General features: G+C 40.9%; 1 protein-coding gene and 1 long non-coding RNA gene across 2 annotated transcripts in view; both read left to right on the forward strand.

The window, feature by feature from the left end:
- Positions 1-19,694, forward strand: part of LOC311031050 — a 544,877-nt gene that overhangs the window by 275,660 nt on the left and 249,523 nt on the right. The gene's annotated exons all lie outside the window — the stretch shown is intronic.
- LOC311010542 (uncharacterized protein) lies at positions 6,767-18,596 on the forward strand (the record flags this gene model as incomplete). The annotated part of the gene is made up of 3 exons (XM_084005078.1): positions 6,767-7,469; positions 17,854-17,943; positions 18,061-18,596. Coding segments are annotated over 3 exons (1,329 nt in total), but the record flags the coding sequence as incomplete, so codon positions are not given.

Consider the following 19,694-nt stretch of genomic DNA (forward strand, 5'->3'; position numbering starts at 1 on the left):
TGAACTCAGCCTGGTGTAAACATTGATAAAACTAACCAATCACACAGGCAGCTCCACGTTATCCGTGAAGACAGAGAGCTCTGAAATGCACAATGAGACAGTGACAGGTCTGTAGCTACGTCTTGACCACATGTCAGCTATTCAGCTGCAGTAGAGGAAACTCTGCTGTTCTCAGCTGCACCGCCACGAGCGCTTTTTTTTTTTAAGCTCCGGTAGCAACACGGCTAAAATACGGGAAGATACTGTAAACCAGCGCGGATCCGGTGTTTTTATCAAAGCTTGGTCACCGTGCTGAGGCACCGGGTTGGTTTGAGCTGCGTTCAGTCTACATTAAAACTTTATGAATCCATGGGCAGTGATCAGTGTCGGCGGCTTTTAACTCATTAAATGATTGTGCTCCAGTATAATCGGTACGCCTGAAACTCATCCAGTGACAAAACGTTCCGCGGTACAAAAATAAGTGCGATTAGAATGCTTTTTTTAACGTGTTAATTATTAATTAATTAATTCATCTTAATTAACGCGTTAAAGTCCCGGCCCTATTTTTTTTTCTTCTTAAGAGACTGTAAGTTAGCGGACCAGAAAGCCCGTCTCGTTACTATACTCGTATAGTGTACAACGTTTTCAATAAATTCCTGTTACTCAAAAGCCTTTCTTTTATAGACACTTTTATTCATTTGAGGAACTAATGTTAGCTAAACCCTGGTCCAGCGCAGTGTTGGCCAGGGCTAGCGAGCTAAGCTAACGTTAGCTAGCTAGCCAACTTCGCTAGCTAGCTAGCAGCCAAAATCAACCACAAAAAAAAATTGTATCGACCGAAACTTACCTTACCTCAGAAAGAACTTCTTTCTTCTTCCAAAGAAGAGATTTGGACAACAAGTACAGTCTGCGTGCTCAGTCTGCGTGCTGACTCTGTGTGCCACCAGTGTGCGAGTCACTGCCAAGGCAAGCGATTCAAACGGTGGGTGTGGCCAATTTAACGAGCCAGAGTGTAAATTCAGAGTGATTCTCATAACGACGGAAATCAACTCTGACACTATCAGGAACTGACTCTAGGGGGAGTTAATTTTGATCAATTTTGAGTAAAATTAATAGTAACCCCTGTTAATTTACACCAACACTAAAAAAATAACACTGGCACATTTGCTGTGCAGGATAAGCGTAGACAATGGATGGATGGATGAATGGAACATCATGAAAGTAAGTACCAACATGTGATAGTTGAATAACATCACCTTTGTATTCATCACATATCCTGTGAAACATATCCCACAAATTCACATGACACTTTTATTTTGGAAAATCGAGCCTACTCCTTATTCATAAACGCATTGAATAATAATATAATAACATTTTGAAAGTGTATTTAGATGCTCACCGATCTAGCAAAGCATCATGTCCTGGGACGAACATCCTCCTCCTCCTGTCATCAGCGCTGCAGCCGCTCCCCTCCTCCCATCCTCGCATCCCTGATAATTATTCATCACTGTCGCAGGTGAAAAACTCTACGGCGTCTTCCAAAGTCTTTCCTTTTACTTTAGAAATTGTAAAAACACTAAAAACAACCCAAAAGAAGAGTAAATACAAGCCCTCTGTCGCGAGTGAAGCGCTGGCTCGCTTGATTGACAGATTGTTCAGCCAATTCGGATCGCAGAATCATGGAAGAGGGCTTGTTTTGTCCCGAAGAGTCTGACGGACACGGAAATACACAGCATCCATAGTCAGCCCTCCGTGGTAAAGCGGTACAAAGCGATAAACAAACAATAACAATATCTCCTTCAGAGACTCTCAAAGTAAAAACATGGCATGTTATGGATCATTACCAGAGTTAGCGTGCTCGTGGGACTAAATGAAGTGGCTAGTTTTGTTCGTTGGACTCTTACCTTTCTCTGGATACCAGGATTACCATGCTACATGTTGTTTTTGGACTTCCAGACAGCTCGAAAGTTAGGGAACTCCCGTCTTGTTATTGTTTTTTTTCTGTGCACTCCTTGCACACACGCTGTGTTTGCTTTTGATGTGTCTCCGTGAGCCTAAAACGGCTGGCTTTGTTCGATTCACGAGACTCGCAGCTTTCAAATGATGTATAATATGACGCAGACGCATTCGACTCCTAGTTGACAACCCACAAGTGATCTGTAGGTTGAGACTTGGGCATTGTGGGTTGAATCAATCTTTGTATGTTTTTAGAAAGCATCATAATGGGCTTTGTGAGTGTGGAAAGTCTTAAACAGTGTTTTATTGAAATGTAACAAATATACCACAGAAAGGACCATTTTATATAAGTGTATCAGATTTGGGAGTTCTGTCATTTTCAGATAAATCTTTATTGGGTCAAAATGAGAATCACCACTTGATTGCTAAAGTAGTATTCCAGTTTTTACAAGATACAGGGCTGTATATGAAAATTTGAAACAATATTATCCTTAGAGTGATATCCTGAGGAAGGCAGTAATACGCCCAGAAGCGTCCAAACTGCCGGAAATCCAAACAAAGAAGAAGAACCCACAAGCGGCACTGATAAGTGCAGCTTTGAACCATTTTTCGAAGCAAAAGCTCAGCAATGAAATAGAGAAGACACTAGTTATGAAAGAGGTCATGGTGGCAGTGTTTTTAGATATTGAAAAAGCGTATGACACTATGTGGAGAGAGGGTCTATTAATCAATTTGGATAAAATGGGAATCAGTGGGAGAATGTATAATTATATCACAACGATCAATAAGAGTCAGAGTTGGCAATGGAATTAGTAAAGAGTTTATGGTTGCAAGTGGAATTCCCCAAGGGAGTGTTGGTTAGTCCCATATGGTTAATGACATATTTGAAAAATTAGGGCAAAGAAATGAAGGATTGTTGTACGCAGATGATGCTGTCATATGGAAAAGGGGACGCAACATAACATACATAACCACAGCTATTCAAAAGGACATACAAGTGTTGGAACAATGGGGTATTGATTGGGGATTTAAATTCTCCATTTCTAAAACAAAGATCCCAGAAAGTTATAAAGTTCTATTATATAATCAATCAATTGAGAGAGAGAATAATACTTGGGTATGTGGTTGGATGAAAGGCTCACATGGAAACACCATATAGAGCATGTTGAAACAAAATGTAAAAAGGTTCTAAATCTAATGAGGACGATCACTGGACAATACTGGGGAGCAGATAAAAAGCCTCTGATGTACATTTACAGTATACAGCTTTAATAAGATCTTCCATAGACTACGGATGTGTAGTTTACAGCTCAGCATGTAAAGCTCCTTTAAGGAAACTTGAGAGGGTTCAATTTAAAGCTATTAGAATTGCTCTAGGAGCTATTAAAACAACACCCACAAGTGTGTTATTAATAGAATCTGAAGAATCTCCACTTAGTTTAAGATATATTAAGTTGTCTAGACTCTAATATACTGGGTTAGGCTGATGGGAAGTATTAATAATCCAGCCACTTCAGTTCTTAATGACTGCTGGGAATATCAAACAGAATCAAAAGGGTTTGGCTGGAATATTAATAGTATAGCAGAACAACACAGAATTAAAGAATTTAAATTCAGTCCTTCACTGGTTCTTAGTGCGGTTCCCCCATGGTTTCTCCCATCACCAGAGGTTAATAGTGAACTACTGACAAGAAAAAAAGAGTATCCAGAAGAGCAAAGCTTTGCAGCATATTGCCATATTTAAAAACATCATTCTATGGATATGTTAAAATATATACTGACGGATCAAAAGACCCGCAAAATGGACATGGTGGTTTTGGGATATATATCCCAGAATTTAATAAAAGAGAGGGGTATAGACTAAGTAATGTTTTATCTATATTCTCTATTGAAATGACTGGGTTAATAACAGCCCTTAGATGGATTGAAGAGGTTAAGAAAAAGAAGAAAAGGGCATGACAAGGGAGAGACTTAAAGCGTTATTTATCTATCTTAATAATACTGGTTTAATGAAAAGAGTATAATTACTCCTTTTTTTTCTCTCTGGTTTTGTTTTATTTGTTTATTTTGAATTAATATAAGCCTAGAAATCTAGAAGACTCCACAACGTTCATGGTATTACACATACATTATTTTTGTAGTATACCGCCACCAACTGTACAGGAGGTACAGTTGGTGGCGGTATACTACAAAAATAGTCATCTGCCAAAAGAAGAAGAAGAAGAAGAAGAATTTTCGAAGAGCAAGGGCAGAACTTATTATAGAATACAAAACACAGTCAGAACACAGAGTATTAAGGGAAGAGGTAGAAGAGAGGAGGTGGTACTATCAAGACTAAGATTCGATCACACTGGATTAAATAAGGCATTATTTTTATTGGGAAAAGTAAATTCAAATCTTTGTACAGTATGTAAGAAAACAGAAAACGCTGAATATGTAATTATGCAATGTAGTAAATATATCGGGAAAAAAATGGCAATGATAAAAGACAGGGTGAGAGAGGCAGGACATGAGTGGAGCTTGGCAGGGATATTGGGAACTAAGGGCGATAAGGTGCGGGAGACACAGAGAGGGGTCATAGAGTTTTTTTTCTCTCTATTTACTTCATGATTACATTAAATAATTTAATGTAAAACCATAGAGAACTAGACCCCGTTCTACATACTCCGGTTCAGTAGGTGGCGGTATGCACCTTACAGTTGGTATTGCAATCCGCCAAAAAACGCAAAGAAGAAGAATTTTTCGAATCAGTCACGTGTGTGCGTGATTTGTTTCAATACAAGCTCCGAAGCAGACATACCCGCAGGACGCCTTAACGGACTTTCACCGACCGGACTCGCGCCGTGAAGCGATCTCAAGTAAGAGTGTTTGTCTGGGCAGAGACCGGACAGCTGCCGTGCGTGTTCAATGAATCCCTCTCGGTGTGTGACGTTTACCGGACCGCCGAGTCCCGTTCCATGTGGTTGAGACCACCTCACCTTAACCCGCTACGCTGTTTTTGTGCCGCGGCCGACGAACCCGGGTTCGGTCGCCGGGCTTCTGGGTGATAAAGGACAGCTGTTGTATGTTACAGGCAGCCAGGTTTCCCTCCTGCTGTCTTCTTTCCTCGTTCCTTTGTTCTCCGCGGGCTCGTCCGCCATCTTTCCTTGCTGCTCCTCTCCCACCTTCTTCACCGGAACCAAAGAGTATATAGACACCAAGAGGCGAATCTCAATGCATTTACATTTAGCTAAGTAGCAGACGCTTTTATCCAAAGCGACTTAGAATACGTACATTTGTCTGAAGACTGCAACAGTACATCTCTATCTCTCCTTTTCCACCAACGCGAACCTAGTTCAAGAACCGGGCCATTCCCCGACCCGTGCTGGTTCGCAGTTGGTTCAACTTGCGAACCTTCTGAGAATCTGTTTGCGTTTCCACCTGCTATTTTTTTTTTTTTTTTTTTTTTTTTATTATTATTATTATTTTTTTTTTTTTCCGTTTCGTTTCCACCTGCTAGAGAGCCCAGAGAGCCACGTCTTTACGTCACTGTATACGTCTGAGGTTTCCCCGCAGCGCTAATTTCAAGCATAGCAGACATGTCTCTTCAGAAAGTGTTTATTTTGGCAGAAAATACAATAACAATAAAATACGCAAAATACTAAAATCACAATATTTTTTAAAGTGTAGAACAGTGTGTGATCAATAGATCAGAGTGTTTGATGTTTAGTCATCTGAAGGTTGGACCTCCGTTCAATATCGTCGATGTCCGACAGCTCTACAAACACAAACCAGAGAACAGCGGTTTAATCGTAAACGTGTCCACGACGCTGTTAACACAGATGTTATGTTACGTTGGTAACGTTTAGTGAGCCAACAGCAGTCAGAAAGTGGCATGCTAACGTTGTTGTTAGCAATATCACGCTAGCTGGCTAGCTAGCCGGTCAGCTTACATTACCCGAGGAAGCATAGCCACTAGTTGCTGCTGTTACACACGTAATCACTAGCTTGGTAAACTAAACAGAAATGTGTCGTTGGTTTGCAACGAGCTGAACGAATTTAAAAATGAAACTTACCGGGAACAGTAACGTTAGTAAAACTCCGCAGCGGCGTATTTTCCCCCGTTGCCTCGAGCCTTAACCCCGCCCCCAACCCCTAACGTAAGCAAGACCTTCTTCCGGGGCCGGTTCCAGCACAGCAAGGAGTTGGGGCCGCTCGGGAACCAGTTTTCCTGGCCGAGAGCCGGCTCTTTGTCTGTGGAAACAGGAAGAACTGGTTCGCGATTGGGCACCGGCTCCGAACCGGCTCTCAAAATGCCTCGGTGGAAAAGTATCAGCACAATGAGGATTTCAATCCGCCCGCTGGCTAAGTTAACCCGTAGCTAGTAAACAACATAGATACGTGCTAAGATACAGATTTGTGGTTTTGTTTGGGGAGGGGTAGTAGAGGGAGGAGGGTCAGCAGAGTCCAGGTGAACTCTGAACAACGGGGTCTTGGGTCTCTTACGGAGGATGGGAAGCAGTTCTGTGGTCAATGGAACGAACATCGGTGTCCTTTGGATTAATGAAAGTGACCGTTAAACTTCCCATCATGCATTCTGTTTAGAAATCTGTTTAGTTTTCCCCAAATTTCCCGTATATTGAGTAGCTGTGAGCAATAATAATTGTAATAATAACTGTAATTGTTTGTCCAGTCTATAGCAGACACATTTGCCAAATCTAACATGTAAAACTGATTTAGAAAATAACATTTATTGTAATTACAAATTTGGGGTTTTAACATTTATTTTGTTTTTTTTACCTGTGACTAAGTGCTCAGCTGTTTTACTAACATCTCCGTGTGATATTACTGTTTTCCTGCAGACGTCCAGCAGCTGATGGCGTGTAAAGAAGAGGTTCCCTTTGAGCAGCAGGACTGGGGCTCCAGTCTGGACCAGGAGGATCCAGAGCCCCCACACATCAAAGAGGAACAGGAGGAAGTCTGGATCAGTCAGGAGGGAGAGCAGCTTCAAGGGCTGGAGAAGGCTGATATCAAGTTCCCAGTCACTCTTGTCCCTGTGAAGAGTGAAGAAGATGAAGATGACGAAGAGAAGCCTCAGTTCTCAGGGCTGGCTTCAGCTGCAGCCAGCAGCTCAACTGAACAGATGAAAACAGAAGCTGGTGAAGAGGACTGCGGAGGACCGGAACCACAACCAGACACTGATGGCATGACTGAAGACTCATCTGATATTGATGACGTGACTGAAGACTCATCTGAGACTGATGACAGTGATGATTGGCAGGAGACCAGAGAACCTCAGTCAGGTTTAAAGGCATGGACCGATGAAGAAGTCCCTGTCAGTGATTCTAGATGTAGTACTGGTGAGAAACCTTTCAATTGCTCCGTATGTGGGAAAACATTTGACAATAGACAATATATGAAGATACACATGAGAACTCACACAGGAGAGAAACCTTTCAGCTGTTCAGTTTGTAAGAAATCTTTCACGGTGGGAGGAGGCTTAAAGAGACACATGAGAACTCATACAGGAGAGAAACCTTTTAGCTGTTCAGTTTGTCAGAAAACTTTAACAGAAAGTAGACGTTTAAAGGCACACATGAGAACTCATACAGGGGAAAAACCTTTTAGCTGCTCAGTTTGTCAGAAAACTTTTACAGAAAGTAGAAGTTTAAAGGCACACATGAGAACTCATACAGGGGAAAAACCTTTTAGCTGCTCACTTTGTAAGAAATCTTTTACGCTGGGAGGAAGCTTAAAGGTGCACATGAGAACTCATACAGGAGACAAACCTTTCAGCTGCTTAGCTTGTAAGAAAACTTTCACGCAGGGAGGAAGCTTAAAGAGACACATGAGAACTCATACAGGAGACAAACTTTTCAGCTGCTCAGTTTGTCAGAAAACTTTTACAGAAGGTAAAAATGTAAAGGTACACATGAGAACTCATACAGGAGAAAAACCTTTCAGCTGCTTAGTTTGTAAGAAAACTTTCACGCATGGAGGAAGCGTAAAGACACACATGAGAACTCATACAGGAGAGAAACCTTTCAGCTGCTCAGTTTGTAAGAAAACTTTCATGCAGGGAGGAAGCTTAAAGACACACATGAGAACTCACACAGGAGAGAAACTTTTCAGCTGTTCAGTTTGTCAGAAAACCTTTACAGGAAGTGGAAGTTTAAAAACACACATGAGAACTCACACAGGAGAGAAACCTTTTAGTTGCTCAGTTTGTAAGAAAACTTTCACGCGGGGAGGAAGCTTAAAGAAACACATGAGAACTCATACAGGAGAGAAACCTTTTAGCTGCTCAGTTTGTAAGAAAACTTTCACGCGGGGAGGAAGCTTAAAGAAACACATGAGAACTCATACAGGAGAGAAACCTTTCAGCTGCTCAGTTTGTCAGAAAACTTTCATGTGGCGAGTAAGCTCAAAGACACACATGAGAACTCATACAGGAGAGAAACCTTTCAGCTGCTCAGTTTGAAAGAAATCTTTCATGCACAGCGCAAGCTTAAAAACACACATGAGAACTCATACAGGATAGAAACCTTTCCGCTGCTCAGTTTGTAAAAACAATTCAAATATCTTCAAAGTGTAAAGAGACACATGAGATTTCACACAGGATAGATGTTTCAGCTGCTCAATTTGTAAACAAGACTCGGTGAAACCTCGTATCTGGCTGGACCGTGTCTGGTCAATGTGCCTAATTGCAGATAAGTCAAACTTCTCAACTCAACGATTATTTTGTTAAACACCACATGAAATGAAATCCATCTCTCTCTCAACTCAAACTGTTTCTACAATCTGGGCAAAGATGCAATCTGCATGTATAAATATGGGACTTTTAGACTTGAATTTCTCCACATTGCTACAGTAAAAATGCTTCATATTAAACATACTTGTAGTCAATTATGTGTAGAAGTCAAATATAACACCCATAGCCAGGAATTATTGAGCAAAGTGTTTTTACAGTAGCTCAAATATGGGCAAAGATGCAATCTCAGGTATAAATTTGGGACTTTTATTTTGGCATTTCTCCACATTGGTGCAGTAAAACAAATGATAACAAGTGTTTTTTATTCATCATAGGTGCATGAAACACTTTAATGTAACATTTTATTTTCAATGTTTGGTAGGTTCGATATATAGCTTACTGTTCTTAATACCTTTATTTTGAAAACCGGAAGAAATACGATGTTTCTCCGCATTTACCGCAACGCTGAGAATACTTGTACCCTCGAAATTTAAGTGCGGCTGATTTGACCACGGAGATCGGAGTTGCGGCTGGCTTGACCGCGGTCGCAAATGCATGCGATCCAAAACGCAGCCACTAAAGTGCTTCAATGGCTGCAAGGCAAATGCATGCGCATGCTTGATTCGAAACAAGCCTATTGCTTCGAAATGTTTCGAAGCGTTTCATTGGCTCGTAGTGTTCATGCGTCGTGAGCCAGAAGAGGAGGAGACTGAAGCCTGCCACAGTGAAAAAAATTCTATTTCTGAATAAAAACCTGTGAAGACCAAAAACCTGTCTGTTCTGTGCATAAACATTCCTCCTCGACCATACAACTTCTCCTATGACAAACTATTATCTGGACGCTGGTGTAAAACACTTAATACAAAAACGATCTTTCTGAGTTCACATACCATGATCAAATAAATAAACCCTTAACCAACCATTAACCCTTCATATCATTTAGATTTATCCGTTGGCTTAATCTGGGATGATTTAAAGTATGGGCGAGTATGAATGAACAAAACATCTAATGACCACACAGTCTTTTCTAATTTTTTATTGCTGACATGGGATTGAAACGGTGTCAGAGCGTCAGTCGCGCTCTTGAGAGGTTGCTATGGCTTCAGTTGTCCACCAGATGTCACCATCACTGAAGCGTTGAAGCTTTGCATCTTTTTCAACACAATTGCTAGAAAAGCCTCAGTGCTTAATAAGCTAACCTTTAGAGAACCAAATTCTAACGTTCTCTGAACGTCATGTGTTAGTAGGATCACTTGCCCACCACTAGGATGTTACCTCTGCTTCGGAGCTTGTATTGAAACAAATCACGCACACCCATGTGACTGCTTCGAAAAATGGTTCAAAGCTGCGCTTATCGGTGCGCGCGCATGTGGGTTCTTCTTCTTCGTTTGGATTTCCGGCAGTTTAGACGCTTCTGGACGTATTACTGCCCTCCTCAGGAAATCACTCTGAGGATAATATTATTGCTTCAAATTTTCATATACAGCCCTATATCTTGTAAAAAATGGAATACTACTTTAGCAATCAAGTGGTGATTCTCATTTTGACCCAATAAAGATTTATCTGAAAATGACAGAACTCCCAAATGTGATACACTCTTATATAAAATGCTCCTTTCTGTGGTATATTTGTTACATTTCAATAAAACATGGTCAACTGTTTCAGACTTCCCACACTCACAAAGCCCATTATGATGCTTTCTAAAAACATACAAAGATTGATTCAACCCACAATGCCCAAGTCTCAACCTACAGATCACTTGTGGGTTGTCAAGTAGGAGTCGAGACAAGTTGAGAGAGAAAGTAATATTATTTTGAATGCGTCTGTGTCATATTATACATCATTTGAAAGCTGCGAGTCTCGTGAATCGAACAAAGCCAGCCGTTTTAGGCTCACGGAGACACATCAAAAGCAAACACAGCGTGTGTTCAAGGAGTGCACAGAAAAAAAACAATAATAGGACGGGAGTTCCCTACCTTTCGAGGTGTCTGGAAGTCCAAAAACAACATGTAGCATGGTAATCCTGGTATCCAGAGAAAGGTGTCCAACAAACAAAAGTAGTCACTTCATTTAGTCCCACGAGCACGCTAACTCCGGTAATCATCCATAACACGCCATGTTTTTACTTTGCGAGTCTCTGAGAAAGATATTGTTATTGTTTTTTTATCGCTTTGTACCGCTTTACCACGGAGGGCTAACTATGGATGCTGTGTATTTCCTTGTCCGTCAGACTCTTCTGGTTAAAACAAGCCCTCTTCCGTGATTCTGCACACTTTTTCTGAAGAGACACGTCTGCTATGCTTGAAATTAGCGCTGCGGGGAAACCTCAGACGTATACAGTGACGTAATGACGTGGCTCTCTGGGCTCTCTAGCCGGTGGAAACGCAAACATGTTCTCAGACGGTTCGCAAGTTGCTGCGAACCAGCACGGGCACCGGCCCGGTTCCTGAACTAGGTTCGCGTTGGTGGAAAAAGGGGTATTAGAGGACTGGGAGCCAGAGACCACCACCTCCCCTGCTGAAGAGCCCTCCACCTCCACAACAACAACAACCCCTGCTGCTGCTGTCTCCAAAGCCTCCCCAACTGCTGCCAGAGGTGTGAAGGGGAGATCATAGAGAGGAAGGGGTGCAGATCTCAACACACTGCTTACACCAGCAGCTCTGAGGACAAATGGCGTGATGTCAGTGAGGTAGATGTTGATCCACCACAGCCAGTTTTCAGGCCATATTTGTTATTTGTTAAATTGTGCACTTCTTTACCAAATACAGCAATTCAAAAAGTAAAGACTATTTGCAAAGAAGTTATTTGGTTTGACTTTTCTTCTACCTAAATGGTTATATTTGGTATGTTTTACGTCACATAACATTCATTTGGATAATGATAAGCTCATTTGGCCACTTTTGGAGAGGTTTTGGGTAACTTGAGAAATTAAAAAAAGAAGAGAAAATAGAAACATTTTATTTTATTTTATTAGTATTAGTTAGATTATTGGTAAAATAAACAAAAAAAAAGTAGAATTATTTACCTCCAAAGACCCATAATGTCATTTGGCACAAAGTGGCCATTTGGAGTCTCCAAACTCAGTCTGGACATTGCCCTACAAAAACCACTGCTAAACACTCACTTTTGGGTGTTTTTTTATCTACTTTCTACCAGTTGTTGGTCAGGCTTGTGGCTGTGGCTTCATTCAGCTTTTAGGCCTAAATAGCAGAGCCACAGCTAACTCGCTTCATTAAAACATAAAAAAAATTAGGCGAGGCAAAAAATTGCAATTTCTCAAAGAAAGTTATGAAAAGTCATAGCATTGTATGTCAACGAGTTATGAAAAAAGTCATAGTATAGTATTTTGAAAAAGGTCATAGTATAGTATTTTTAAGAAAAGCTCTCAGTCTTTGCAACGCGTCAACACCAGATGAAGATCGTTTGTTTGGACCAAAAACAAAAGCATAAAATCAAGTGAGGTTGTGAGTGAAGGTTCATTTCTACTAACACCACTTATTGATTCAATTAGTGTCAAAATGTGTTTTAAATGCTTGTTGTCTGGTTTTAAACAGCTTTGCAATGTAAGTATATGAGACACTCCAGGAAAAAGCTTTCATGCACTGATCAATTCTTAAATGTTCTATTTAGCTTCCATAACACATTTTCTTTTTCTTTTTTTCATCTGAGATTTCTGCTAAACTCACTAAAAGTTGCCGTTAGATAATGCCTTGATTGCATATTTAAGTATTTCAGAAAACGTTTAACTAAATAATTGACTGACTGTCAGTAATCAACTGGGGAAGTTTCATGGTGATATTAGTCATTATTATACTATTTGTATGCCTTCAAAGTGTATGTAAATAACAATACATAACTTTAAAGTCACTTAAAGTGAGGTCATAGCAGAGGGCCCCATGAGGACTAGACCAGAAACGAGTGTGTGAATTTAACTCTCAGTTCCTGCTTCTATATTCTTCACAAACGTGGCCTGTTGTTGTTTACGAGGACCTTTTTCAGAACACAGTTTGGAGATTCAAGGGATCCATCTTCTCTGAATGCATCAATACTAACATGGAGGAAGAAAGCTGCTGCCCATTCAACATTGTATTACTTAAAGAGACAGTGTGTGGGAATTACTCCCATCTAATGGTGGAATTCTATTTTGCATTCAGACAAATGACAGACAAAAGAAGCTGGAAAACCCAGAGTTAAGCCTGAAGTTCCCTCGCTAAGCCCAAATCCTGCTTCCTAGTCCAGCCTCTGTTCAGTCAGCAGTCACTCCGATCGGAAACCGATGTCTTTTTGACAGTTATTCCATGTTCTTATCCATGTATTTTGCCTTATTTTTCTGAAACTGCATTAAAGTACCACAGGTAGGCTACATATCAGCCTGCTGCTATTATTTTAACATTGTGACCATTATTATCTTCAAAGGTGTTTTCAATGAAGTCAGTCAGAAGGGCAACATATGAAGTCATACATGTGTGGCCACTCCTTTATTGCACTCACATAGTTCATAGCAGCACATTACAGATAGGACACTTCCTGTTCATGCCATTTCAAAATAAGGGTCCCGGATATTCCAGTATAATGTGCTCTAAAGCACACACAAGGAAGTTTCATTCACCCAGACCATCTAGTACAGGCCGCTCAATAAAGTAGGTTACACACACAAATACACAAAAACAAAGTCACTGCTTGAGTGGTACAATAATGACGGTTTCAGTTAAGATCCATGGTTAGTAAATGTAGACTTTTAGGCTTCGCATTCAGTCTGTCCGCCATAATTGTCTGCCACGCTGCTTTCAGCCATATTTCCTTTTTTGCATGTAATATGCTTTATTTCCTCATACATGTCCATCAGACGCTGCAGCTGACTTGGTGAAAAGTATGCGGCCGCACGTCTGCATCAGTAAATCTGTGATCGACACCGTGGTCTACTGAAGAAAGCCGTGAACGTGCATTTATACGAATGATTCACACATGGCTTGACGAAAATACCAAAATATCACAGTATGACGTACAGCGGGGCTAATGCAGCAAGGAAATCACTTGATTGGTCTGCTTCATCAACAACAGTGTTGCAATGGTGACTGACTGGTGGGCTGCAGATTGTAGAAACAGTTCGAGTCGAGAGAGAGATGGATTTCATTTCATGTGGTGTTAAACAAAATAATCGTTGAGTTGAGAAGTTTGACTTATCTGCAATTAGGCACATTGACCAGACACGGTCCAGCCAGATACGAGGTTTCACCGAGTCTTGTTTACAAACTGAGCAGCTGAAACATCTATCCTGTGTGAAATATCATGTGTGTCTTTACACTTTGAAGATATTTGAATTGTTTTTACAAACTGAGCAGCTGAAAGGTGTCTCTCCTGTGTGACTTCTCAAGTGTACGTTTAAATTTCCACTTTCTGTAAAAGTTTTCTACGGAGCCCCCCTGGTGTCAGTCAAGAAAAAAAAAAAGCCATGTACTAAACTGAGGGAACGGATTGCTAAACCGTGCGCACGGTTTACTAAACTGAGGGAACGGATTACTAAACTGAGGGCACGGATTGCCAAACCGTGCGCACGGATTGCTAAACTGAGGGAACGGATTGCCAAACCGTGCGCACGGATTGCTAAACTGAGGGAACGGATTGCTAAACCGAGGGAACGGATTGCCAAACTGAGGGCATTGATTATTAAATTTGGCAACCCGCGTCTACGGATATGACGTCAGCTACTACCTTTCAACGTTGCGACCCTACCGCTCCTTACAGGTAAGTCGATGTATTAATATTTACGAGTAGCCTTACAGTTAATGCTATATTGTGTTTAGCATTGTACATTGACTGCTTTCGTAACGTTGCATTTATTGTGGTTGTCACGTTGAACGCACCTTTCATTAACGTTGGCAGCGAAGCAGCTAAAGTTAGCCTCCCGCGCTATCATGTTAGCCTAACTTTGTCTGTAGAATTAACGGTGCGAGCGCTCGTCCAGTTATGAAGCCTAAACAGGGTGAAGACAATTTTCCAATTACTCTGCCTATTCAACCCACACCGGGACACAAGGTATCATGTGTAAGATATTACATTTATGCACGCAAACCTGTGTCGGTGTATTGTCACGCATGGGTCATATATGGATCATTTAAGTCGGTAAAGCATCCACTTACTACCATTAGGCTATAGATGATTGTTTTTACAGTTTAAAATCCACCGTTTTAAACATCATGTACAGATAAATCCTGCACGCTATATAGCCTATACTGTATCAATCAAACAATCCATTTGTATGGTTTCTAACTTGAGTGACCTATAGAGTGTTTATTGATATTGTGCTTTTTACAACTCTTTTTCCACACACCTCATTCTAGTCCTGTCTTTTCTTTACCTTAAATCTAAGTACATTTTTTCCTACATAATGTCACAAAAGTCACAGCATATATGGCTGGATCATCTGTCACAACAAACGGGACACAATTTATTCACTACATAAATGCATAGTGGTGAAACAGAAAGAGAGAAAATATTTTTGCAGCTATATTAATGTTCTGAATGTCTAGTACACTCAAGGCCCATATCAGCCATTACTGTGTGGCGATATATATTGATGCATTACTACTTCAACTGTAAGTTGTCATGTCCCCTCTAAAACCTTATTGTTTCTATCTCCTGAAGGTATATGGAACCTAGTTTACCTAAGCTCCCACCAGAGAGTCGCCAGACAGATTCATAAGGTGAGAACATGCATGCCAAGTGGATCACTATGTCATTGTCATGTGCATTTTTATTATGAGCTGTGTCCAGTCTGATGTGTTCTTGTGACTTATGTCCATTTCTCTTTAAATTCCCCTGTTGGGGAACCCATACAATATTTTTCATCATCTGTTTCTCTTTCTTGGCCAGGGATGGGCAACCCTGCTCCTGTAGGGCCACTACCCTGCATGTTTTAGGTTTCTCCCTGCTCTAACACACCTGATTCTAATGATGTGCTTGTTATCAAGCAGCTGAAGCTTGTCACAGATGTGATAATCGTTGAACTCAGGTGTGTTAGAGTATGGAGACAATTAAAAGATGCAGGGCAGTGGCCCTACAGGAGCCGGATTGCCCTTCCCTTCTCGAGGCAATCCTTGACAAATATTTATTTATAATTTATTTTTACTTTTAACAAAATATTTTACAGTGTGGTATTGATACTTCTTTTAAGGATCTGAGTACTTCCTCTACCACTTTGCTGATGAGATCAGTAAGCAGGATTGTACCTAGGAAGACGTTTATTAAGGTGAGAGATCCTGCACTCATTCAGTTTTCATTAGCAGGAACTTAATTTTTCGTTAAAGTTCCCCTCCACTCAAAAAGCGTTTTCATCATGTTCCTTGTTGAGCCATGTTTTATTCATAAACCCTCAAACAGCTAGGGGGCAGTATTTCCTTTTGTTACTGAGCCAACCGGATGGTTGTGGGGGTCAGGCAGGTTACTTTAGGTTAATCAGTGGTGTTGCTGATAAATGGAGGAGCAAACAGTTTTCGACTGTGCTCGAGCCTTTTGTCCGTTTATTTTGTATGTGAGCAAGGGATAATTAATATTGATTACTTACTCAAAATAATGTCATAATATTTGCCTCACATTAACTCATTATTCCCTTTTTAATAGAATGGACGAGAGTTTCCACAAGTTCCTGCGGGAACAAAGGAGGTTAGATGAGGCAGTCATTGATGTCTTTATCAACGAGAAGGCATGTAATGCTCCAGTTAACACAACACACCACATAGATTTAATGTCGAAAACATGTTGAAACTGTCACAATTGAAGTCCTTAATATCAAACAGAGGTTCTGTCTCAGGTCTGTAGGTATTGATTCGTTCCTCATCAGATCTCAACATGCAGACTAGATTTAAGATAAAGGGGTTTCAATCACCTCTGCAGAGTGTGAAAGAATATGGAGGGACCCTGCAATAATCTCAAAATCCGTCAGTCAGAATCCTCCACAGAGCATAACGTATATCACATATGTTAAAATCGGGATGAAGGTACATTTTGATATATTGTCCAGCTGAAGAGAGGCAAGGCACTCAGGAGCACACATAAAAGTCACATCCTTTAGATACTCCTGAATTTAAAAAAACAAAAACATCCTGAATACTTTACATAGAAATTAGTCCACAGGCTGTTCACATAAATGAAAGAAAGGAACGTTTTATACTCAACTGCACCCATTTCCATTGTTTTTCAGGTTGACTGCAATACAGTCCATTTAATGACAGGCAACGAACTAACTCGATATGTGCCCAAAATCGGGGATAGGATAGCTATTCGGCAGTACTGCCGAAGAGAAGTGGCTGCACTGGAAGGAACCACCACCACAACCATCTCTAAGGCTACAGAAAGCCTGATGGCAAAAATACACCAAAGACGGGCCTCCAAGAGAAGTCATGTGGATGATCGTTCAGAAAGATTGACTGGTAACTCAAATGCCCTAAAAGTGGAACGTGCTTTTCAAATGGGATTGTTTGAAGAGGCTGTGGGCAGAAACATTCAGGTGAAAGCGAAAAGAGGAGGAGGCACCAGACATTTGAAGGCATCAAAGACTGCCACAATGGCACAATTGTTGGAGATTGGCAAAGACCTATTTTTTCCAAATGGAACAAGTAAAATCGGCAATGTCAATGAATTCAAATTCACCATGCGGGATTTTACTGAAGATGAGCTGGCTCCATTGACCACACTTGGTGAACAATATGAGAAGAAAAAAGTTAAAATGTTGAGACTTTATCTTTCATGCAAACGGATTGACATAGATGCAAATGAAATAATGAATGCTACTACTTCAACTGGTGCATCGACCCTCAGTGAATCACCCCGTACAACTGCTGCTTCTCGTGTAGTTGCTTCCACAACTGGAACTCCCAGTGTAGCTGCTACCACAAGTGAAATTGGCAGTACAATGCCTTTTTCAAGTGACATGTTTGAAGAGGATGATTTGACTCATGGACCACAGGCATCAATTTCATTTGATGATGAAGTTGTGATTGGATATGCTTTTCTTGATGATGACACTGCTGACCTGGACGATACCCTTCCAATGGAACCAGTGCAGGTCGAAAGCTTATTTACAGTCCAGGAACCGTTTCAACCACCAAAGATCACCAAGCTTAGGCTTCACAGGGGAAATGTTTTCCAAGGACTAAATTCTGCCTTTAAGAATGGATGTGTGTCTGTAGATGACTCCATCTTAGAGATCGAGATGGTCCTACCCAATGGTACGACAGAGAAAGGAGAAGACAATGGTGGAGTTTTACGTGATGCGCTAAGTGAGTACTGGGAGACTTTCTTTATGAAATGCACGGCCGGAAACGTACTTAAAATACCTATGACCAGACATGATATGAAAGATGAGTGGGAAAACATGGCTAAAGTTTTGGTTCTAGGCTACAACATGCTGAAGTACTTTCCCATAGTCCTGGCCAAGCCCTTCCTCTCCCACTGTCTTGGACTTGAAATCATGGATGATGAACTGTTTGCAACATTCTTAGAAACAGTTCCCACTGAAGAAAAGGATGTGGCTGAGCAAGCGATGAAAGACTTCAAAACTATCTCTGGAACAGAGGAATGGTTGGATTTCCTAGACGCCCATGATGTTAAACTTCTTGTCACCGAGGGAAATGTCAGGAAAACCTTACTTGAAGTGGCACATAAAGAAATGGTGCAGGATCCGGCATTTATAGCAGAGTGTTGGAGCAGTGTGTTGAAAAGGCTGAGACTGCCCCCAGGAAGATTGGATGAAGTGCTGGCTAGCGTCACTCCTACACCCAGGAAGGTTGTAGCCATGCTACAACATGAAACCCTCAACAAGAGGGACAGTCAGGCTCTTGATTTCCTGAAGAAGTTCATCAGGAACTGTGGTGAAGTTCGGCTGAGGAAATTTCTCAGATTTTGTACTGGTAAATATTTGACAGAATTTTGATTAGTTGTTTGATCATATGACTGACATACCAAAACAATATTGGGCGTAAATAAATTCTCTTCATTAATCATCTAATGTAGTTGATTAATCGACACTGTATTTAATCCAAATTCAAATCAAAACTTGTTATCCATAATATTGTCTCTTTTTTAAATTAATAGCTCGGGTCTTTTCTTTTACTTCAGTGGTGTATAATACTTGCCAGTTGGGTAGCTGATGTGTAAGCAATATCTTTTTTTACCAGGTACTGTAGTCTGAGTTCTAACAGGGTTCTGAGTGAACTGGTAAGCTTCAGACAGGCAGTGAATGTGGTCGCGAAAGAAAAGTGTTCGACCATTTTTAACCATCTCCAAGATTTCCACATTTCCCATGCTGAATCACTCTCTCAGACTAGCATGATGTCTTGGAACAAGGCCCAGTGTGATGCCGTTACTAAGCACTGAGGATTGTCTTGAGGATCCAAGATATAGTGTCTGTCTAATGCATCGGAAGTACAGGAGGACCATGGTATTCTTCCGTAGATGGTAAAAGCTTTTGTCTGAATGTATTGGTATGGATAAGGACTTTGATTTAAGATGAGGTTTCCTGGCTGGTTGAAGCTTCTCGTTTGCTTGTAACCCAGTCAGAACTCTGAAAATTGGACTAAGCTAATGCTGATGCTAATGTATTTACTACACTACTAGCAAGAATGTAATGTAAAAAGATCTGAAATATCCCTTTAAACATTAACTAAGCAAATGGGCAGGAGTACGACGGCGTATTAGGGCCACTGTCGGGAAAAAAAAAAAAAACGGAGCCGAGAGAGGTGGGCAAATTTACGAGTTTTAAAAGTCGCAAATTTACGAGTTTAAAAAGTCGGAAAAATAGTGTTTTTTTTTTTGAAGCAACCTCAACACAACCACAGACGCCGCCCGGTGTTGTGCCAGTGTAGGTATCCCCGACAGAAATTGTTTCCCCTGGCTGCGGTAGCGCGCATTCATTCAGGCAGAAGCCTGAAGGCGGAGCAACAGCGTTATGATTTTATTCTTTTGTATGTCGTAACGTTGTACTAGTACTGAACGGCAAAATGAAGGTAATCATTTCCTCATGTGATTTGAC

This window comes from Eutrigla gurnardus (genome assembly GCF_963514095.1).
Source record: "Eutrigla gurnardus genome assembly, chromosome: 1".
Classification (NCBI taxonomy): domain Eukaryota; kingdom Metazoa; phylum Chordata; class Actinopteri; order Perciformes; family Triglidae; genus Eutrigla; species Eutrigla gurnardus.